The 24,069-nt window shown below is 46.0% G+C and overlaps 1 protein-coding gene across 1 annotated transcript in view; it reads left to right on the top strand.

Moving 5' to 3' along the window:
• The window catches only part of KLF7 (KLF transcription factor 7), an 86,826-nt gene extending 70,945 nt beyond the window's left edge, over positions 1-15,881 (top strand). Inside the window, exons 3-4 of the mRNA XM_004426841.3 lie at positions 2,556-2,679; positions 9,799-15,881. Coding sequence (XP_004426898.1) covers positions 2,556-2,679; positions 9,799-9,850 — 176 coding nt within the window. The 3' untranslated portion in view covers positions 9,851-15,881. The remainder of the gene's footprint in view (positions 1-2,555; positions 2,680-9,798) is intronic.
• The last annotated feature ends 8,188 nt before the right edge of the window (positions 15,882-24,069 follow it).

Raw genomic sequence — 24,069 nt, 5'->3', positions numbered from 1 at the left:
AAAAAAAAATACCCAAAGACATCCACTTTAATCTCCATTTTCTCTCTGTCCTTCCTGTGTCCTTCAGAATGTGATTGCCTGTGGTGGATGGGCCAGTTCGATTGTGGGATTGATTTTGGGGACTGCTGTCTCTGCTTGTTGCTGTAGGATGCCATGGGGTGTGCAGAGGCCCTGCTGCACGTGGGCTGTGTGTTGGTCCCCGAGGGTCCGGAGCCTCCAGTTGTACTTGCATTCGGAGGCCTTCGGGGTGGAGGGCGTGTTGAATTCGTAAAGTCTTCGGTGCCTCATTCTCTTTTTTTGTTGTTTGTGCCAGATTTCCTTGAAGTAACAGAGCCTTGTGGGTAATCAATAACATTAAGTAAATGATGCCAACATGCCCCTCTGAGAGGGCACGTCTCTCTCCACCTGGAGTCCCTTTGCTTCCCCTTCAGCATCCCACTCATTCAGAGCAGATCTAAAGAACACTCAGTTTTTCCGGTCGCTCTCCATCAAGGTACTGAGAAAATATTTAAAACTTGACAAGACTGTTTTCCAATATTGAGGTTGCCCAGTGTGACTCAGACTCAGCTGCCTGGGGCCTAAGCCCTGAGAGTCTGTGTTGACAGCCGGTTAGACCTGTCTCCTCAGCAGCCTCCGAGAACACGGACGAATGGGGAGTTCAAATGACGTGAATATTTTCCTCGTGCCTTGGGTCCACACACATCTTATGCACGACCACTTGTTTAAACCTCACCGTGAACGTGGGAAGCGCACCCCCATTTGACAGGTGAAGACACTGAGGCCAGAGTCGGTAATAAACTCAGAAACACTCCAGGTATGCTGACTCCAAAGGTGACGTGACATCTCCACTCTGCTCCCTGCTCTTCAGCAGGTGCAATTTTCTAAATTTGGCTTTAAGGATCCAGAAGGTGAACTTTTAACACTGCTCAGTGATTCTTTTTTTTCTGGTTTCCAGAACTGAATGGGTTTCCTCCTGTGTTTCCAGCCCTCCTGCATGTCCTCTTGCTTCCCTTTAGAAGAAGTGCCTGTGATTCTCTTTCCCCGTTATGGGTCTTAGAGAGCAGTGGCTCACTAGGGCACCGATCTAATGAAACAATTTTCAGTCGTGTTTGGTTCGATTCCAGGTGATACAAATAAAGAATTGTGAATGCTTTGTAGTCAAGTTTAAAGGGAAGGAAAAAGGTGGAAAGAAGAAAGTGGATCAAGTAGAGGACCTAGACAGCGTCTTCTCCCGTGCTGCCTAGTAGAGGTTGTGCTATTAAAATGGAGAAATGGGGGGACAGCTGTGGTGCTTTGGCACGTTGTGTACCCTGAAATTCAGGGTGTGCAGTTTATCATAGTTACCAGTTATGTGAATCTTAATTGTCCCAGACACTGTTCTAATTAATATCTAATGTATAATTATATTAATTTATCCTCTCCATACTCTTCGAGGTACATACTGTTATTTTCTCTGAGAAAACAGAGGCCAGGGAGGTTAGTAGCTTAGACAGTAGGTTAGACGGAACTGAGAGCTAAGCCCAGGAAGTCGTCTTCAGAGCTCATGACCACTGTGCTAACCTGCCTCTCAGTACAGGGCTCGAGTAACTCTCATCATTTCATGGGGTTTTAAGGATTATTTTTCTTCTTAATTAAAACCAGCGCCCCGTACAATAGGAAGGGTAAATATTTGTCATGTTTGGTGACAGACGTTGATGGGTTAAAAAAAGGTCTAAGGAAAAGTCATGTACTTTCTCCTACACGTTCCTGCATCTGTGTTTACTGTGCAGAAAGGTCACTCGAGCACAAGAGCTCGAATTTCGTGCTTAGAAGCAGCCTCACTGTGGCTAAAACGTTGCTCTACAAATTGACTTCAAAAATATTTTGTAATAATGTGTTTCTCCCTCTAATATGAATACTCGGGAGTCATTAAGTTATGGGCTTCTTAAATAAGACTTCTGTGAGTGTCTTGTACGTAAATGCCAGCAGTCGCCAAGTGATTTTGGTTTTACTCTCCAGTGGAAGCCTTTTGTCATGACTGTGCATCCACTCGCTTTCTGGAAGGAGCAGTGGTTCTGGGAGACCTGAGCTGTTTGCCTGGTCAGTCAGCTACCTGGCTACAGTTTGTGGTAGGAGAGATGAGGAGGGAGAAGACATAAGAGGCTGAAATGGTAAATTACTGGAGGTTCTGGAGAAAAATAGAATTAGAAGCATTTGTGGTTCAGATGAAAATAGCACATTTCCTTTCTGCTTGGACTGTGGGGGTCAAAGTGCTCCAGGGAATAGAAAATAAATAAAAATTGATCCCTCACCAGTCAAAGGAATGCTTGGACTCTGGGAACTGAAACGACAGCTCCAGATTTGAGGATCTTGTGAAACCACTTGGTGAAGGTTAAAAAAAAAAAAGAAATCACCAGGAGACTAAAGAAAATGTGACATGCTGTGTTAGGAAATGTAGGCTTTCAAGAATGATGTATACAGCCCTTTTCCAGGACCAATGAACAGGTAGCAGAACCAGTCATGTGTGTGGTCATCTTGTCCCTGTGCTGACCATGGTCATCCTTCTCTTCTTGCAGGTGAGAAGCCTTATAAGTGCTCGTGGGAAGGGTGTGAGTGGCGTTTTGCACGAAGCGATGAGCTCACGAGGCACTACAGGAAACACACAGGTGCAAAGCCCTTTAAATGCAACCACTGCGACAGGTAAAGAAACCTAGAAGCTGAGGGGCGGGGAGTGGAGGTGATGAGGTGGGGGGAGGGTGGGCTGTCTGCTGCCCTTGGATTTTTCCCAAGCCTTTCTCACAGAGACTCAGGCCTGGGAATGCCTTTTACTTCTCCACTGAGAAAACCAATGGGATAAGGGTGCCTTCCTGCATGTAATCCAGAGATGATATGAATTCTTGGTTCAGTTACACGAGTGTTTAATGAACACCAGCTTTGGATCACGAGCCGCGGCAGTCACTGGTGTCAATAGGACATAGTTTCTACCCTCAAAGAGATGATATGACAGATAATTTTAGGATAACATGAAAAGTACAGGATGGAGACTGGTCGCCTGTAGCTGCTTCTCCCGATCTCTCTATTCACAACAACGCCATTTCCCTCATCCTCGATAACATGAAAGAACAAAGCCTGCTGAACAGAAGGAAGGCTGGTTATAAGGCATTCCTCTGAAGCCCTATTGGAAATGAATTTACCGAAGACAGTTCCCATTCTTCGGGGGCCTAAACCGTCTTTCGCCTTTGAAAATAGGTCCAAAGGTCTAAAAGATGGTGAGGCTTAGAGAATTCACCCTGTAATTCCATTTTAGACCTTCAGCATTTGATGGTGGAAGAAAGAGCACGTAGCAACAGATACTACATGAGTAATAGTGTCTGACAGGCCTGGCATTATCAGCCAATAAACCCCAAAATGGAGACTCTGCAGGCCAAGGTGAAGGCAGGATTAGGTTTAGACATAATCAAATAATAGGCTTGCATCTGAGCGTGTTATCCTTCTAATCCTATTTCTGTGTTTAAAAGGAAGCTTAAGAAAATTAACCATCTTTTTAATGCAATACTAAAGGTCTCGGTTATGATGAGAAAAATGCTTCTAATACAATAAAAGCCCTGAAACCCTCAGGGTCCCTGGCTTGGCCAGCAGCTCGCAGGATGGCAGGAGGGGTGTGCAGGATGTCCGTGGAGGCCTGGCTCTGCATGGGAGGAAATGTGATCGCCTTCGCATCCTGCTCCCGGCCTGTGCCGGCACCCCCCTCGCCGGGCCTTCCTCTCAGCAGTGTGTGTGTGTTTGCAGAGCAGGGCAGGAGAGGCCAAGTCTCGTGGTGGCCAGTTGGCTTGGTGCTCCTTTGAGATGCTTATAAATGAGCATTCATGTTTTCCTCCATTTTTTTTCCTTCTTCCTGAAGAGGCTATTTTCCTCTTATCTTCATTCTTTAAGAACTAAATAAAGCCCCCATGCCTCCTGGAGCCCAGAGATAACCTCCCACCCCGGGGCAGAGGAAGTCACTCCATGAAGCCCTTGTCTCTCATTCCCTGGGAGCTTTCTTCTGAGGGAACACAACCTGTTTCTTAATTTCGATCCTGTTACCCAGAAGTCCCCCTGAATCAGGGGCTGTTCTACAGATTATACTCCAGTGATGGGTCTCCTTATTTGACATCTTCCCTCAACTCCCATCTCAAGTTTCCCTGGTTCCTTCCTCTGTAGCCCTGGCTACTAGTAAAGAAGCTACGTAGATGGTGACTCTGTCCACAGTTCTTGAGGAAGAGCCTTATATCAACTGGGCTGAAGACGAATCCTTTGTGAGTTGTCAAAGTGCAGTGTAGTAGGTACACACAGCCGGCCCTGGAGGGTGGGGAGGACATTACTTGGGAGTTGTGCACTGTGGATTGCCATAATGCTTGGATATAGACATAGAGTTCTTATGGGGAAAGTGTCAGAGTTAGTATTTCTTTCTTCAAATCAACTGACTTATTGAGGAATTCACAACTGTTCCAGCAGTTGACATATTAAGATTAAATCTGACCATTCGTGTGATTTATGCGGAGAAATATTTCAAACCGACTGGATATTTCAGTGAAGGAGATGTCAGAGATGGGTCATTTAGCCTTTGGCTTTATTTTCTTCATCAAAATATACTATGGTTTCTGGAGCTAGAAATTGCTGAGCAGATGGTACAAATTCTGTGATGTGGTCTTTGGGGGAGATGGCGAGCAGCTCAGGGTCCTGTGGCACTGGCCTGTCGTCAGTGCGTTTTCTACACGGTCAGAAGCCAGGGCTGGACTTTCATCGGGTGTCATGACAGGCAGCAGCTTGCGTTTCAATTGCAGGGATTGTGCTAAGAATAGAGAGGGTCTGGGAGGTGGCACAGGGGATGGGCATGGTCCCAGAGCAGATGAAAGAAAAGCCTGGAGTGACCAGGGAGCTGGCATTCCTTAGAAGACTCTTCCCTTCAGAAACAGAGGGCATCTGTAGCCCTTAGCAGGACACTGAATCTTGTTGGTACCACACTGTGTAGGAGCATAAGAAACCTATCTCTTGCCTCTTATAACTTGAGCCATCAGACTACCCTATCTGGAGGCTAAACTAGGATTGGGGTTTCCTTTCCATAAAGCATGGACTGAGTCTGATTTACACTTGTATTTTGCCTATGGACTACATTAAAAAATACATAAGTTTTTGTTTGTTTTGCTAACATTTAAAATTGCTTTATTGGGGCCAGCCCGGTGGCGCAGGCAGTTAAGTACGCGCGCTTTGCTGAGGCAGCCCAGAGTTTGCCGGTTTGGATCCTGGGCACGCACCGACACACAGCTTGGCAAGCTATGCTGTGGCGGCGTCCCATGTAAAGTAGAGAAAGATGGGCATGGATGTTAGCCCAGAGCCAGTCTTCCTCAGCAAAAAAAAAAAAAAAAAAAGAGGAGGATTGGCAGATGTTAGTTCAGGGCCGATCTGCCTCACAAAAATAAAAATAAAATTGCTTTATGCCACAAAAATCTCTGTATTTCTGGTTTTGTCTGGAAAAATCAGAAGACCTGGTCACAATGGACTTGCGTTCCCACGGGGCCATAACTTTCTGGAGCTGATAGTAATCATTAGCTGTTTGCGATACTCAAGTGATCACTAATTTCTCCCCAATATGAAGGCAGACTGCCAGTTGCCATGTATCATCGCGCTTGCTCTGTCATCTCCTCTTACAGAAGAGCCATATTTCTTCCTATCCCTGTCTTATCAAAAGTGGAATCAGATAGCCCAAAAGTGCTGTGTGTTTCTTACACGTGACGCCTTGCACTAATTTAGTTGATCTGCCTGGCCCCTGAAGACATTGGCTTTTGTGACCTCTGGCTTCAGGTTTGGGTTGGGGAAAAAGCAGTGAGGTGGCTCTGCCATTTCCTTGCTATCAGACTGAACCGTACAGCCCACTGAGCGACCAGCTGCTGGAGGGATGAACTTGTTTCTCAGCCCGTAGAGCAGGAGGCTGCTGTATGGTGACCAGGGCTCGGTTTCCACCGGTGGTGGTACGCAGGCCATTGTTCAACCCACTCGGCACAGTTACAATCGGGGGAGGCTGCTCCCGGGGCAGTACCTCCAAGATCTCAGTTCAGAGGAGGCATTTTACTCTTTGATCTCTGAGTCAGCCCACTTATAGGCAGTGAGAGATACCAGCCGGATCTACCCTTTGGTGCCCTAGACCGTTGCTGTTGGCTTGAGGGCCATGTGCCCTTCGTGTGCCTTTTCATAAGCAGGAGAAACGACAATAGGGGTTTGACTAGTCTCTGCAGTGAACAAATTTCAATCATTAAGGACCTTCTTGTTTAAGGTCATCTGACTGCTGTATAGTCGTAAACACCCTCTGGGGGTATATTACCCTTAGAACTATTTGATTCTGCATTTCTAGATGCTGAGTTTATCTATTACTTTTTACTTTACTATTCTTATGTGGAGCTTAGTATGTATAAATTAATAGATATAAATTAATCATGACTAAGTATCTTGCTGGTGTATCGAATTTAAATAAAAACCTCAACGGTGAAGGACCTAGTCTAATTCTAAGCATCACATACTTCCTAGAATTTGAACAAATGATGATGCCAGTTTGATTCAGGAGGGTGCAATTACATTTCATACCATGTTAAAGATAGGGTTTGTTTTCTTCACATTTTTTTTTTCCTGAAAGAACATGAAGGGTAAAGATAGATGCCTCTACATATATTGCCAGATACCCAGCCCAGAGTAGGCAGTTGGTAAAGGCAGAAAAGTCTGGAACACAGAATTAACTGAGTGGTTATTGCAGATGAAGTTCTGTATCAAGAATACTGTTTCCCTGTAATTCCAAGGATATAGGAGGGGAAGGAGAGAAGCTGTGTCCACGGCCAAGACCTCCCCTTCGCTTCTCACCGTCTCAGGTCCCCGTGTTCCCCTTTGGACAGGCAGATTCCTGCTGCCTGCTTTCTCACAGGCCCTGACTGCTCAGGCCTGACCAGATAGCTTCCAGATTAATTTTCTCGTTACTGCCATTACCAGTTCCACAAATTTAGTATCATCTTCATTTATCTCTACAAATTTATTATCTCACGGTTCTGTAGATCAGAAGTCCAACACCGGTCTCACTGGGCTAAAATCAAGGCCAGGCTGCGTTCTTTCTGAGCTCTGAGGGGCGGTCTTTTCCAGCCTCTGGCTTTGCCCCCGTGTCTTGGCTCCTGACCCCATTCCTTCATCAGCAAAGCCCCTGAGCCCTTCTCATGCTGCCAGCTCTGTCTATTCTGTCTTCCATATTTAAAGACCCTTTTGATGATATTGGGCCTACCCACATACTCTAGAATAATCTTCCTATGTTAAGGTCAGCCGATTAGCAAGTTAATTCCATCCACAACGTTAATTCTCCTTTGCCTTGTAACCCAACACATTCACAGGTTTGGGGATTAGGTGTAGACATTTTAGGGGGCCACCCATTATTCTGCCTACTATAAACTCCTTAAACTGACAGCCCAGCTCTCCCTTCTTCTCAGCCTAAAGAGAAAGTATGCTAAAAGCATGGGCTCTGGAATCAGGCTACTTGGGTTCAAATTCTCACTTTGCCTCTTTTTGATGAATATCTCCTTTGGCAGTAGGGATAAGGATGGCACCCTCTTTGTAGAGTTCTTGCTAGGCTGTTAACTTTAGAAAGGAAATACCTACAAAAAGAACTTCCCAGTACAGATCTTCTTTCTGTAGTCTGTTGGGACAGAGAAAGGAGGAAAGGAGGGACAGAGGCAGAGAGGGAGGGAAGGAAAGAGAGCAGGCAGAGGGCAGCACTGGGTGTGCCCCAGGACAGGACAGGGCAGGGCAGGGCTATGCACGTTAAATGCTGAGTCCGTGCTGGCTGTACCATTTTGTCTGCTACAAGTGACATCAAGGACTTGCTTTTAAAGAAAATTTATCACTGTTTCATAGTAAATCAAATCCCTTTTAGATGGAATTCGGAGGGAGGGATTACGCAAGTATCTTGCTCATACCAAATCAGGGCCTGGAATAAGTGGGTGTAATTAGAATTATTATTATTCAATCTGTGATTGGATTAGATTGTTTCTCCTGTACTTTTCTCATTCTTAGCTGTTTTTCATTTTACTTTTGTTCTGCTTTGCTTCATTTCCTTGGGGTTCTGTCCTGCACATGTACCTATTTAGGAAGTGAACACAAACTGGTGGAGAATGTTGGGGTCAGGGGATAGGGTGGGATTTTTTGTTTGTTTGTTATAAGGATGGACAAACAGGGAAATCCTGCACTGAACAGGAGCCTTGCCAGCCTGAGGACGGCAGCTTGCTAACCTCCTAACGACAGTTTTGGACTGTGAAGGTGTCTCAGGCTCCGGGGCAGCCTGGAAACGTTCTCACAAGTAGGAGAGTGGCCAGTGTTAACAGAAGGATCCAGAGGGAGAGCATACACCCAGAGCTAAGAGTCACTGCCATTTTAGGTGCTGCCTTCACTGGGATTCTAGCCAGAAGTTTAGATTGCAGGCTGCAGGGATATGGAAATGCCTGCTTTGTTAGTTACAAGATACAGAGCCTGACGCCGACTGGTGTTAGCTTCAAAGCATATTCATCAGGTAACTAAGGTAACTAAGGTAACTAAGAACAGAATTAGATCTCTCTTGAGGCTCGGCTGGATCCAGGTCCTCAGATGTTGTCATCAGGACTCTTCTCTTTCTTTCTGTCCCCTGGCCCCTTTTTTCTCTGTTCATTTCATTCTCAAGCAGGCTCTTTCCCACACGGACACCCACAGCAGCTCCAGGCTTCAATCTCAGTAGCTTAGCAGCCCCAGTGGAAAGTGAGCACTTTCAGCAAATGTCCCAGGGCTGGCTCTCATTGATGTTTATGAGTCACGTGACTGTCACTTAGCAGATCACTATGGCGGTAATGTCAGCCTTAGGAGGAGAGTCAGCCCCATACAACTGAGAATGTGGAAGAGTTGCGTTCAAGGGAAACTCAAGTTGCGGGGTGTCAGAAGAAAGGGAGGGAGTGAAGACAACCACTGCATTCACTCTGAGGCTGAGGATGCTACTCACTGGTGGACCTTACCCACCAAGAAACAGCTGGAAGGAGTGGGCTTGCAGATCTGCCTGGGATAGCCATGGAGCCCTCACCCCGGCTTCCTTACCACACACAAAAGGGGTGTGAACACTTACCGTGGAAGATTGCTGAGGGTGTTACTGGTGATACTGGGGAAACACCTGGCCGCTGCCTGCATAGACACCATACTCGGTAAATGTGGGCTCCCTCCTCCATCCTTCTCCGTGACTTGAAGAGGGAGTGTCTGCGTAGACTCATAGCCATCACAGGCAGCATTTCTGGGCTGTCTCCTTAAAGTTCAAGACTAAAATCTGCGTGTTGAGACGTCTGAGTTCCACCATTCGGAGACACAGGCTAAGCGGTCTTGACCGTATTTATAGGACACGGCACAACACGTGTTGTTTCCCAGCCACTTTTATGTTCGTTTCCTCTTTACCAGTGACACTTATGATGACAATAGTTAACATCCACTGAGGTCTTACTGGGTCCAGGCAGTGGTCCAAGCACTTGACATAGGTCATCCCGTTTAATCCTCACAGCCGGCCCGGGAGGTAAGAGCTATAATGATCCCCAGTTTACTGAGGCGGAATTAGGCACAGAGAGGTTAACGTGCCCAGGGTCACACAGCTATCAGAAGAGCTGGCGTGGGAGCCCAGGCAGTCTGACCCTGAGCTCACCTTCCCAACACGCTGCCTTGTTTCTCACACAAATGTGTGGGTGGTGGTGGAGGCTGAATTCTCTGCCTGGACCTAATATCCATGTCATTGCTTGTATTTCCCAGGTGTTTTTCCAGGTCTGACCATCTTGCCCTCCACATGAAGAGACATATCTAAAACCCTAGAGGCCAGAGTCGCCATGGCGTCGGCCGCTGTCTGAAGGAAATGCCGTGAGGCAGGGGCTGGACTTCAGGCGGGGACCCATTGCCTCGCAGAAGAAAGTTCTCACGTATCAACCTCTGTGTACACACACAGACCCACACGCATCCACGCCTAGACCCACATGCACACACTGTCATGCACTCAGCTGTATTTAAAATATATGCGTCTATTCTTTATGCCTTGCCCTCGCCAGATGGTAGAAGACGAAGAGGAAGGAGACCAGGTGAACTCAGCAAGGCTGACTGGCTGCTTACTTCAGCACTATTGGAATGACTTCCGCTGTTGCCAATGGAAATCAGAGAAAATGGATGTGACATCTCTGCAGGTGGACGACAGTGAGAGGGGCTTAGTTAACTGGCTTCTCAGTGCAACTTGATAGGAGAATACACGTCTTAAAGTTGCATATGTGTAGCACTAACGTTTCTTTTAAGTAGTTGGGAGAAAATGACCTAGAAAACCAAATTGCAGTTTGGTAGCCAAAATTAACTCTTGGTTCATTGTCCTTTGTGTGTGAAAAGTCCTGCTATTCCGTGCGTCCGACCTCCTCACAGAACTGTTGATGGGTTTTGGTTCTTCTTAGTACTGTTGAGATCTTTCCAGTTGATACCAACGGCCTTAGCGGCGGCAGACTCTGGAATAACACCTTACACCTTTCTGGCCTGCATTTCTCTAGACTTCACTCTCAAGGGAGGAGTTTTCTTTTCTTACTTTTTGACTCTTGCACACCATATGCACTAGGGATTCTGGAAACTTCTAGCATGACTGCAAAGTGGCCAAGAGAATAAAGTCCTTGATGATAAATCACAGTATATCCCTTGAGCCTCACCTTATTGCCAGTGCTAGATTTTTTCTTTTTAATCTCTCTGTTTTTGCTAACGAAACTTGAAAAGCTTATTTGGAAGCTTAAATGTTTTATCTTTTCTCCATGGACTAAGCCTCCCCAGGACTCTCTCGGCACCTGGATGCCCAGCTCTCAAGGCAGCCCATCAGATGGGACGTCACAGCTCTCTCGGCCTCTGAGGCGCCCTGACCTCAGCTCATGGTGATCCACCCCGCGCTGTCTGTCACTGCTCCCCTATAACCAGTTTCAGCATAGATGTCGCTAGTCTCAAAGGGCAGCTGCATATTTAACCTGACTCTGGGTTACGACCTGACAAAAAGCCAAAAATATCACTCTTTCCAGGAGTGGAGAAAACTGAGGATGCCTCCAAAGTCTAGTGGCTTCAACAAACATCATCCTTTCTTCCTGTCTCATACCCACTGAGCTCGTATCACCCCACTTGTTAAAACACACAATTCAAAATGCCATTGTGGGTGCAAAGGGTGGACATTTAAGGAAAGGGTTGAGATGTTTCTCTCATGGTCTGTCTAAATGGAGAGACATATTTCTAAATTGTTTTTGGCTAGGCCCACCATGACTTGTGACCCAGGAAGCCAGGATCCACAGAGGCTCCCATTTATTCTGCAGGCTGGCTCCAAGGGGGTTTACAGTCCTCACTTTCCATCCCACACTCACGTCCAGTATCGGTCTCTGTCTACCCGCATTCTTAGCTAGCTGGCACTGGCCTCAACTCCAAAGACTGCCTTTAGGACCATTAAATGGCCTATGCAAGCAAGCGGGGTGGTTATTAGGACAGATTGTATATTTTGTATATTCTGGGACCATCCCTTCAAGACACGTCTGCAAAACAAAGATGGCACTTGGTCCACACATGTTGCTGCTCCTTCACACCAGCTGGCTCCCCTCCTGCCTCCTTTGGCTATTTGACTCCTTGACTGTTAAAATGCCACCCCACCCTAGTCGGGATGCAAAACTGAAGTCTTTAAAAGGAAGTAATAATATGAGAAACACAAAGACATCTGTGACAGCGACCTTCAGGATCCTTGGCATTTGGTTTCTCAGCTTTCTGCAACCTTTGCTTTCACTGAGATGTTGAAACTGCTCGTCTGAGGGTGAAGGAGCCTCCTTATCACAAATGCTGTAGCTGCCAGTTGGACTCTTGGGGCATTCTGAGGTCTGGCCCTCAAAGTTTTCTTTCTCTTTTTCATTTTTTCAATTTAGACCAAAAACAAAAAAAAAACAAAAAAAAAACAAAAAGAACCACCACCCTAAAACACACACACAAAATCTGCCCATTTGCCGGAGGCAATTATGTATATGTTAGTTGGAGGGTATTAAAAAATCAGTTTTATTCCAAAGATTTAAAACTAGGCATGACTTAGAAGCGATTCCTGGAGCACTGCTTGCTGACAATCTCTAGTCCTCCACTGCATTTGAGTGCATTTTCTGGCCAGTCCATCAGGGCGCACCCTGGGGCTGTATTTGAATGTGTGGCGCATCCTTTCTGGATGAAGGATGTGTGAGGGACCTTGAACCTTGGCTGTATTAAACTGTAGCGCCTCCAGTCAGTGCACTAGATGAAACATGAGACACCCCAGGTTCCTTGGTCGTTGACTTCCCTTTCTGGAGCAGCCTCCAGCATGAATGCACGCACACACCAGTGATGGCATTAGCTGTGGCTGCCACGATTCACAAACGTTCTCTCCCCAGCCAGAGCCGCTCTTGCCTCTCGAAATGCTATTATTAAGGGTTTATAATATTTAATTTAATTTTTGAACTGACCAATGCAAGGCTGTATTAAAAAGAAAGTTTTTGGAAAAAAAGAATGCAAAAGAGTAATCATTTCTTGTTTGCTCCCTGTTGCCATCTGTGGTCTTGAAAAGATCTCATTTGAATGTGACGGAACAAAGGCCCTTTGGTCCTCATCAGTGTCTGAAATGTTCGGTAATTCCTCTCTCTTTTGTACCAGTGAGGTCCTTTGTAATCTGCTCCTGACCTTTCTCAGAGCTGGGTGCGCTGAACCGCAGTGGAGGGGCTTGCTTGCTTCAGAGTCATTTGTCGACTGTGAGAATTGGCCTGAGAATCTGGTGGGTGCTAAGTGTATGGCTTTGAAACTCTTCTCCAGCTCCATGACACCTGTGAGTGAGAAGCAGTCCTATCCATGGGAGGGAGGGGAGCCCCATTCATTTTGGAAACAGATTTGTAATAAAATATCCATCATCTCTGAAATGGCAGAGATGGCTGGTAAGAGCCTGCTAGAGTGGACAGGCTTTCCTAGAAATAACCTGGAGCTGTTTCGTTCCCAAGAGGACAGGTTACTTAAAACAGTGCTTTATTGGACATTTGAAGCACATTAAACTGCTTTCTCGTTTAAATTGTTACCTCCTAACATTCCAGGGGATCCCAAATTTGAAAGGAAAAGCCTGGCCTGATGTGTCTTGTGGTGGTTCTCCCAAGCACACCTAATGCAGGGCTCAGAGTTGGATGTGTAGAAAAAGAGTGTTTCTAAGCCATTAACAGTTTTCTTTATTTCAAGTTATGCTTCTTCCTGCTACCACATGGCTGTAAGTCAAAGACGTGCAAACCTGAAATTCTAATGCTGCTCCTCGCTACTGGCCTTCTGTCCCACTGATGGTTCACTGGCCCAGCTTAATGCCTGGTGGTGATGAGTGTTATGTCCAGAAAAAGAGATGTTCAGATTCCATGACAAAGCTGCATTTTATAAAACTATCGGAGACCCCAAGATCAGCGTTGTGCTGACCATTTCCTTCTCCTCTCTGTGTACTGTCCCTTGCGAAGCCCTTCAAAGCCCCATGTCCTCCCCACCTGCACCTCTTGTGCCCTTTTTACATCTTTGATTGCCTGATTATAACAGGGTAAAAAGACGGCCAACCTCGTGCGTGCTTAGCAGATCTGATTCCTATTTTTAAAAAGTCTTCTTTGAACCTAGAAGCCAGAGAAGGTTTTTTAAGGACTTTAGTTTGGGCTAAGCTTCCAGATTAGCCATGTCTATATGCATCAAAGGGGAAATAAATGGGACTTTCAGGGTGGCTCATCCAGAACATTTTGCCTATCGACCCCACTCCTGAATCCTACGGCAAATTGAAAGAAAGGAAGTCACATGGTAAGAACAACAAAACCTGCTGATTAGTTTTATTGGTTCAAAATGGTTTCCCCTGCAGAAGTCATTTCATGAAACATGAACTACAGCATGAAGCGCTTTTGTCTTGCATGAGTTGGTTTTAGGAGAAGGAAGATGGTAGGGAAAGTCAGAGAGATGAAACACATTTAACTACAAAAATCAGGTTCATTGTTTCTTTCTTTGTTTTAAATCTTATGAGGGCCATCATTTCTGGTGGCAGTTTTGCAACCAGATCTTTGCCAAAGTGAAAATTCGTTGAATAGAACCTGGTTGAAATGTACGCGTGGAGGCTTTCCCCAGCATCTTCCGGAAGTGGCTGCCTGCCAGGCGTGGGGTGGGGGCAGGAGGAGAGAGTTGGCATTCTGAGTCTGGACTAAATTTCGGTAAACATGGTGATATCTCAGTTTGAAAACTGGAGGGGCTGGCCTGAGTACACATCAATGCCTCTTTGATGGCCTACTTTCCTCCATGAGGATCTTTGGGAATACTTGAGAGGGAACAACAAAAATGTGTCAAAGGCAGCAAACTGCTTGTAGACGTGAGATCCCAGGACCAACTGCCTGAGGCTCCAGGGCTTTCTCCTGCTCTTAACACTCTCTTCAGTCTCCTCTGTTGGTTCCTAATAGATCCCAGGAAAGGGAACAATAAAGCTGCAATTAACCTTCTTCTGTGCACCCTTCCAATATAGTACTGTATCCCTCAGGTTTTCTGCAGTTATGTATAAGTCCTCGGGAAACAGGTATCAAAAATGGAGAGAGAAATCCTAGGCTGTCCCTTCACAAATATTCCAAACAAGAGACTTTTCAAACAGGGCTCCCTCTCTGTAGTCCCGAGGGAAGGGTGATATGTTCTTTGTTGGGGACTGTTTATACAATTTTTTTCAACTGTGAGCTTTGGAATCATAAATTGCTTTGACTCCAGCTTCTGTCTACTGCCATAAAATGGACCCCACATCAGAATAATGAGGGTGGTATGTGTGCCCACGCCTAGAGAGTGTGCATACGTACCTATGGTACCTTCGCAGAAGGAAAACAGGCTACTGATGTTTAAGAGGAGTAGCCACCAGTGCCTAATATCTTTTCGGGGGATGGATGCTTATAATGCCAGTATATTGAAACCACACTGGGAGTTCCACATAGAGGGAGGGGCTGCGGGGGGCAGAGGGGACATTTTAATCCTAGGCCTTGGGACCAGAGGCAGAACGATTTCTGCCAATCTAGGTCCTGAAAGGCTTTTGGACTCATTGGCTGGTTCTCAACCTTTTTGGGTTTTTCCCAGCATGCATTTTCTACCTAAACTCAGACTTAGTTTAATTTCCTTATCTTTCACTTCTGCTTCATTCCAGGGAGGAGAAATACACCTGTTATGGCCAAGATCTCCTTGCTAACACAGAGGCAAAAATAAATGTTCATGTTTTTGAAGCCTCCCCTTCCTTCCCACAGATCCTCCCCGACTCCTCTCTCATCACCCCTCCCGCTCCCGCCACACGACTTCCCACCCACCACCACTTTCTTTCAGATCTCTGTTCTCCTCTGAACCATGGCTTGAAGAGGTTTGTTTTTGCACTGTTGTTTTCTTTTTGCCGGATGTGTCTAACAAGCGTGTTTGGAGAGACCGACTCCCAGCCCCTCCCCGGTCACATTCTCTCAGGCCTTCTCTGGTATTTATAATATATCACAGAAGTACCCAGTCTTAGAGCCCTCGGTTATGCCTTTTTTTGACATTTTATTTTTTTTAAGCTTTTTATATATATATATAAATATATTACTTTGTCAAGTTTTTTTGCTGTACAAAAGTCTTAAGATTTAAAACTATTATTTGTATTATATGATGGTGGTATGTTAATGTTACAAAATTATTAATGAAGAAAAAATTTATTTTTGTTACTGGTCTGTTTCATAATTCTTTTTTAAATTGGTATATTGTAAGATATCTATGCAAAAAATGTTATGTGACGCATTTTTATTTAAGAATGTAATATGTGTAATAAACAGTAGAATGTGTTTCGCCTTGCAATGCTCACTGTATTTCTCCTTAGCTTATTTCATCAGGAAAAGAATCCTAAGAGAGACACAAATGGGTCCTTATCTACCTCACGAGAGTTTTCTTTCTCAGAGAGAGAAAGGGAAGGCGAAAGATTGTATTAGATCATCTTTCTTTCCTTGGGAGGCTGTTGCGTGTGTGTGTATGTGTGTTTGTGTGTTTGTGTGTGTGTTTTATAGTTTCACTGAGGTAGCTCAGTAACCACATGAGAAGGAGCACTGAAGATAGTTTATTTCTTTGAGAGGAGGAAGGGAGCAAATGGTTGGATGTTATGAAAAGCAATATTTTAGAATGAGGTGGATTATGGGATGTTATTTGTTTAGGGGGTTAGGAGAGGCTTATTGAAGGCAGTTTATTTGGAGGGGAAAGTTTGTCCTGGGATGGTGTTAAATAGGAGCGTATTTGGAAAGGATGACTTGAAGCTTGTGGAGGAGGGAAGAAGGGCAAAGGTCAGAGAGAATCATTTTAGTGAGGGTAGGAGGAGTCAGCTCACAGGATGGGGTTGGTAACAAAGTAGGGAAGAGATGGCAAACCAGAGGCAGGAAAATCTGGGTGGCTACACATGGTCCATAGTCCAAGAAGGAAGATGCACATATAATCAGCCTAAAACCCCGGGAAGAGGGAGATGACAGGCCTGGGGACATTCTCAGAACTGAAGAGAACACTTACTGAGATCTCCTCCTCCACTCATGACCTCCTGGAGACAGCATCGCGGTGAGGAGGAAGGGAGAGGCTCCAACTGCGCTGTGATCCCAGCCTCCCTTATGCCACGGTTCCCCCAGAGAGTGGCCTCCTTAGCTGGAAACAGTGAACACATTTGTCATTTACACGGACGCCGTCCTAGTCAAACTTTCTTTTCACTCTGTGGACTTACGATAACAGATACAGTGGTGAATCACTTCTATCCCTCACCAAATGAATCTGACAACAAACTTCAATAAAATTTCACATTAAAGACCATGGCGACAGCGCCTGGACCTGCTGGATTGTCTAGTCTCTGAGTAGGAAGGCAGGTATAAGGAGTGTTGCTGTGAGTTTGGAAGGGAAGCTGAGCGATTGGGTTGCCACCCTAGTAAAACTTAAGGTAAAGAGAACAGTAGATGCTGCAGGGCCAGGAAGATGTTTTTGAAAATTGTAAATATCGGCTGCCACATCTCCCAAGCAGGCAAGGGAGCTGGGCAGCCTGACAGCCCAAGGCTGGCCAACTAGGAACTACAGGATCCAGTGGGAAAAGCACTAGCCCAGACTCCACAGACCTGCCTCCCAGTCCCTGGTCACTCCATGATCAGATGAGTAATTTAACTCTCATAACCAAAATCATTTGCCTAGAAATTTCTTTGCATGAGGAAGGATAAGATAGCTTTGCAGTATTATTATTCTGTAATAATAAATCTGACTTGCAAAAGAATATCAAATTGGACAATTTAGGTGGGGGACAACCTGCCCTGCTGAAATGTTAAGAGGAGAGGGTTAAGTGTAATCTCTTTGGCATAAGGAAACAAGGTGGTTTACATAAGTAAGTGAATATTCTAGACGACCGAAGCTTCCATATTTAGAGGTATAACTTTTGCTTAGAATATGTCTAAAGATACATTACCCACTTCACAACATTTTTGAGCATCCAGTTTTGAACATAATATAAATTCAGGGATGACTCCAGACTGTGGGCTTTCTCGGCCCCACTCTAAATGACTCCACCCTTCATACTGGGTGACCCTACTTTCTGTGCCGTGCTATCCGTGTTTGGAAGTTACAAGTTCTTTCTGTAGCCTTCTAACAATGTTTATCTCCCGGTTAACTAGCGGATCAGAGAAGCAAGCTTGGTAACTTAGGAAGTGCAAAAATAACTACAATTCAAATTCAACAGGCAGCATTGGAAAGTGTGCCCTGGATATCCTCGGGGAGCCAAGTGCATGAGCCCTGTGACAGCTGTAATCTGAGGATTCTTACCCATTTGGGAATTCTGGGCTCGTGGAAAGGAACCCCAGAAAAAGCAGAGCTCAGTGGAATTGATGAATAATTTAGTATTATCTAGATAATCTTCCACTTATGTTTATAGGTTTAGAAGAGGAGATAGTTAAAGCTTTTAACTGAAATAAGATTTTGAGGCAACTGGTAGGCGATGGTTTTCTGGGTTATCCATGATGAGCAAATTATGATTTCTTCTCCAACATTAAACATTTTATATTAGCTATTAAAAACTATCAAAATTTTACTGGTTTGAACTTAACCTATTACTTTGTTAAAAATTCTGCCTGATTCTAATATAGTTATACATAACCACCACACTGTACCTTAGAATAACGAAATGACGACACAGACGTTACACGAGGTGGGAGAACGAGCTTTATGTGTGTATGGGATTTTTCACTTTGCATATACTGCGTTTGAGCTGTCCCAAAAGACTGCATAGTAATGGAATAGGTATCATTCTCCACCATGAGTCTTTGCCCTCCCAAATAGAGAAATGGGTTCAAAGAGGACACATGACTTTGGGAAGGCCCAGGGACACAGTAAGTGGCTGAGCTGGTACACAGGTCCCCTGACTCTCAATCCAGTGACTCTCCTTATAGCTCACTGCTTCTGGGTAACCAGGGATGGTTACTTACGTGTGTCTAGCCACGACATCACCATTGGCAACACTGACTTAATTTCCCCATTTTCTCCCCATTAGTCACAGAAGGTGACCTATAATATAGATAAATCATTACATTGTAGAACCGGAAGGCATCTTGGAGAGCTCCTTCAATGCCACCATTGTACATAAGTAAACTGAGGCTCAGAAAGGTTGCAACTTGCCCAAGGTCACAGAGCACATCTTTTGCAGAACAGAAGTCAACACAGAGTTGTTGACATGCAGCAATGATCTATGAGTCTTGCGGTGTTTCTTAAACTGTAGTCACGTGAGTTCGACCTTCAAGATTATTGCAATATCCTTGCACTATTACTTCCTTAATATTTTTCTTTAAATCCACCTACCTTTTAAAACCTTAAATACCCGTTTTAGATTTGTCCTAAGCAAAAATATTCTTGAAACCACTGATTTGACTATTTTCCCTTTAAGTCCAAAGGAAAACAAATATATAACTCAAAATAAAAATGCTCATCTTTGTGTTACATTAAGAGACTCACTTACCACTGATGGTGCTGGCCAGGCCTGGTTCTGTGCTATTCTCTGAAACCTATTCTGTACCATTTCTCTTTAGCTAATTATTTAGTCCATATGATGCTCCTTGGAGCACATTTCAAATTGAATCTAAAACTAAGTGCATGTGAAAATTTAATCAAGACTGATTTGATGACCGGGAAGTTACTTAAGGACCCAGAGGTCTCCTAGGAGGAAGAAGGTTATGTGGCCATGAGTGAAGCGAGTGTGTGTTGTACACCGTGCTTTCGAATCCTTGGAACAGGCTTGCAGGATCTTCCCTCAGGGAGAGGCACTCTCAGCGGATGGGCTCGTGGCCAGTTCAGGCCATTATTCTGGGAATGGAGCCCTGAGCATTAGGCATTGACTGCATCGAGGAAGTCACTGTTTCCTCGTGTCCTCCAATCAGCAGTCAATGTCTAGAAACAAACACACACTGTGAAACACGTGCATGCTTCAAAAACTGTGCTCACCTTCAGGGCCTGCCTCCTGGGATCCCCAGGCCACCACCTATACATGCACACAGACACACAACTCAGCCCCCAACATATCGTTTCCAACCACCTTCCAGGCCCCTGATAGTCTACTATTAAATATTTATTTTTTGCCTAAAAGCTTCTCCATTTTTAAAGTACAACTAGCCAGGAGGAGGTGACCCTTTCTGCTTTATCCAGCATGTGTACCTTAATGTGAATGAGTTTGTCCCATCCTTTCACAAGGAAAGGCTTTAAAAAGGCAGAGGATGAGAGAGATGGGGATTATGGATAGGAAAAAAATATACAGGCAGGTGGCCAACCTTGGGCCTCAGGAGGTGGGGAGAGGTAAGCAGTTGGGCAGGCGGTCCTCTGCCCATCCCTGTGAGCCCCGGGATTGTCAAATGACTTCATAAAGGAACTGAAGCAATGTTTTGTTGCAAAGTCTCCTATATGGTCAAAATGAGAATCAGTGGGAGTCTGGGCCTGCAGAGCTCATCACAGGAGACAGCCACCAGCGAATGGGTGGCCTCTAGTTAGATAATCTCAGCAGTGACAGATCCCCAGTTGCTGGGCTTGGTTCTGTTCCTTGAAGCAGCAACTTCTGGGGTCCTGGTCTTCTGAGCAGAGAGTCCAGATCCCTTCATAAAGATAGGAATGTGCTTGAGTCACTGGGGGAATATTTAAAGGGTCATCATTTGTGGACTCTAAATACCATCAGAGCCAAAGCAATGATGACATACTTCCTGCAGTTACACAACACACTATGCTCTTGGGGTGAAGTCTGCAGACTGTTCTGAGAAGTACATGAGCTGGGATTATGGGATTGCTAGTCAAGGAGCCCAGGCTGTAAGGAATAAACCCCCTGATCTTACTTACATGCTCCAGTGAACTCATGGAAACCAAGACCAAAAGGTTTGCCACTTGAAACCTTAAATGGACTGACGCAAATTTGTTACAAAATCGTTTTCCATCCCTGCTTAGGAATATTGAACTATACTATAACACACATGGTATATGATGACAATATTAATGGATGGCCAAAATTTGAATCTTGTCTTTGGTTCTGGGAACTTTTAACACCTTTCTGTTCCCAATCTTGATTTTTTTTTTCATTTCTCTTTCCATTTATTCTCTTTTCGTCTTCCCTCTCTCCCTCCTTTCTGCAAAAACCACGTGAGGAACTGGCTCCGAAGCCCATGTTGGGCCCCCCTATGGTGTTGTCCCAGTGACCTGGCCTGTCTTCCCAGGCGTTCCTTCCTCACCTCCCTCCTCCTCTGCACCTTTATAGTGTCACTGTTTCCCAGTTGGAGGGGTCCGTTTTCAGCATAATTTAAAATGGTGCTACTAAGACAATGGTTTGGCTTGTTTTCCTGGTTTCCTTAGGTACAGCTAGAAAGAGAGCTGCAGGCTGACATGGAGGGTACCAACACAGCCTCGTTCCTTGAATGCTGTGCTGTGCCAGGCAGTGGGTCAGTCGCCTGGGACAGGCGTGTTTATAAGATGTGTCGGCCACATACATAAATACCCAGTAAATGTTTCTTAAAGAGACACATGGGCAATAATAAAATAATAAATAGCTACTTGGTGAATCTTAGTCAGGATTGTAAACTATGAAATGTTAAGTCTCCTCCCTTAGCTCACAGTCCTGTACATTATGATACAGGTGGGCTCTGATTTATGCAACATAATTGTTCCCCAGAGAGCAACTGACTTCTGTTTAAATGCATGCAGAGGCCTGCTGTGTAAGGTGTTGCTCGGGGTGCGGCCAAGGACTACCTGCAGCAGAATCAGCAAGAGTCCTTTTCAAAAATGCAATTTTCTGAGTCTCATCCCAGACCAGAATCAGATTTCTTGGGAGTAGGACCTGGTCATCTGCGTTCTAACAGGTTCTCCAGGGTCATTTTCAGAACACCTTGGAGTCTGAAAAACACTCATATAGAAAGCAAAGCAACATTTTAAAATAGCAAATAAGTGTTCTCTAGTTTGTCTTCCATGAAAATACGAGTTTGCATAGGTACCTGTGATCTACTCAGAGTATGGTATGTTTGCCCATCAGACCACACTGGTTTGAGATCTGTCACGATGAGAACTGCCCTTCCACCAGTTACCACGGGGCCACTTCCAAGGAGGTGGCTGTTCAGGTCAAGTCCCAGGAACCTCTCCTGAAAGTGTGCTGACGTGGGCCTTCCCTGGGTCTTCCCTTAGAAAAGACCTCCGGTGGTAACTCTCTGGGGACAGTGAGTTTTTGTTTTGTTGGTTTTATTCAATCCTCTTATTTGGCCTTGGTGGCTCATGCTCTGTGCTGAGACAAGGCCTGGCAGAGGCCCTCCCTGGGCCATAGGGACGCCAGCCTGTCACCGGGCCTGAAGGACTAGCTTACATTAGGTAAGGCTGCAGTCTGGACCCTGCCCTTGGCTTCTGAGATGCCCGAGACCCCTCTCCGTGTCAAGTCCTATTGGCTTTTTAAGCCTTTGCCTCCATCATCACTGCCACCCATATGCCTTTGAAATCCATGTTTTAAGCAGAAGTTACCTGGGACCGAGCGCTTGGAGGACTCCACAGGAGTCTGCTGTCAGCGAAGCCCTTTGAGCTAAACCCAGTTTACGTCCAGATTTTATCAACTAAACTAGAGGAAGGAATCCATGTCACAGCTGCAGAATATGGGCCTTTCTATATTCTGAGAAAGTTATTCTAAAAATAGGCCTGTGGAAGACCCAGCAGGGAAAAATAGGAGCAAAAGAGGAATTTTCGAAATGATGGTGAGAGCTCTTCCTGACAATGTCGGATACGGATTCCTGGCATCTCCTTCCTCTGACCCACAGCCCCTGAGGGATGAGGGGGCGGGCTCAGGGGACAGGAAGGGAATTGCCGTAAATCTGCGCTGATTTGGAAAGGGAAGGATGAAACAGATACCCAGCAATCAATAGAGCGGCCTCTTGCTTTGTGGTAAATGTTTGCGGCTCTGTCGCGGGAACGTGATCCTGCTGCCTCAGGACGCGGCCCCCGGAGCAGGAGCGAGTCCCCCGCTGCCTCCCCGCGTGATCGCTGGGGGGCGTCACTCAGCCGACGGGGCCCGCGTCCCCGCCTCCACCTGGAGGAAGGGTAGGTGATTCTCTGCATCTTCCTGACCGTTTATTGCTTCATGATCCCAAGGAGGAGAGAAGGACCGCTTTCTCTCTCCTTAGCCCATGATTGCGCGGCGGGATGTGCGCTTAACGTTTCCTTCGACTGCTGAAAGTGCTGGGGGGAGCAGACGGAGAGAGGAACCACGGTGGGAACGGGGACTGGGCTGTCCCTTCCCTGACTAAGCTCGACAGGGATGCATCGCTCAGCTGCGAGGGGAAACGGATGCAAAGCCTGTGTTCCCTTGTCCTGGAAAGGAGAGGGCGTAGAAAAGGCGTTGACTGAAAAGCCAGAGCACTAGTTGATTGTTAAGGACTACGCAGCCCCAAAGGTCTGGGGTTTGGTTTCGATTCAATGTAATGTCACGTTTGCCAACCGTTAAGTCCCGTTGATGCGCTCCCTGCGCAACGGCCGCGAGCAGCTGATTGGCTCTGGGGCTGGAAAAGGAGCCTGGCTGGCACCACGTCCGCGGGATCTGGCGGGCGGCCACTGTCACCCGCCTGCCCCCAGCCTCGCCAGCTCGCCCGCCCCAGCGTTCCCGATGCCCGTCCTCTCTGGGCCCTTCCCTGCGCTGCGGGCTCCCTTCTCGTGTCCCCTCATTCTCGAAGCTGTGTTCCCTCTCCGGCACCAGTTCACCTGCTCCTTTAAAAGCAAAGCAGAACCTTTGCTCTTTTGGCTTCTCTAACTCAGAAGTCAACATCTCTTTGCAAAGAACAAAAATTTACTACAATGGTATCAAGATGAAAAGATTAATAAAAAGATGCAGGGGGATTTCAGGAAAACCCTTTTGTGGGAAAAATAGTCCCTGAGGGGATGTGAGAGCTGCTGGGCCTCCCGCCCCCTCTCTCTTATATTTCCTTTCTGATTTTCTTTGCCATTGCTCTGCCCTTCCTTTCACAAACAAACGTCTCTGCTTCCTCATGCATTGCATATGGTCCAGCGTATCTTCCCCCAGCTGCACCCAAATCACTCCCTTAGTTCTAGCCTCTGCAGGACCTGTCACCCGCTCCCCAAAGGAACTGACATAGTCTCAAGGTCCCAATTCTAACTTCCCCCGAGGAAGAATTTCATTGGCCAGGCTGAGGTCTAGGGCTCATCCCTGGCTGGATCAGCTGTCAGCGGTGGGGAGGAGGGGCAGGGGCAGGGTACAGAGTGTGCATCCTTGCAGAGCTGAGAGTGGGCCATAGGCAGAGGAACAGGTGGGCAGCCTGGGCACTTCCTCAGGGCCTGTCCCCCTCTTCACCTTGGGTCCAGTATCTCAGAGTTCTATTGTGTATGTTCGTAATGTACAATATACTCGATGCTTGCACTGACCCGCTCGGTTCACCAGAACCACCGGTTTCTCCACATCCACACCTCGGCATCTCCTTTCCACAGACTTAGGAGGGAAAAACAGTCAGAAAA

Source organism: Ceratotherium simum, chromosome 9 (genome assembly GCF_057802395.1).
Source record: "Ceratotherium simum simum isolate JZ-2026a chromosome 9, ASM5780239v1, whole genome shotgun sequence".
In the NCBI taxonomy this organism is placed as follows: Eukaryota; Metazoa; Chordata; class Mammalia; order Perissodactyla; family Rhinocerotidae; genus Ceratotherium; species Ceratotherium simum.
This window is presented reverse-complemented; position numbering and strand designations above follow the sequence as displayed.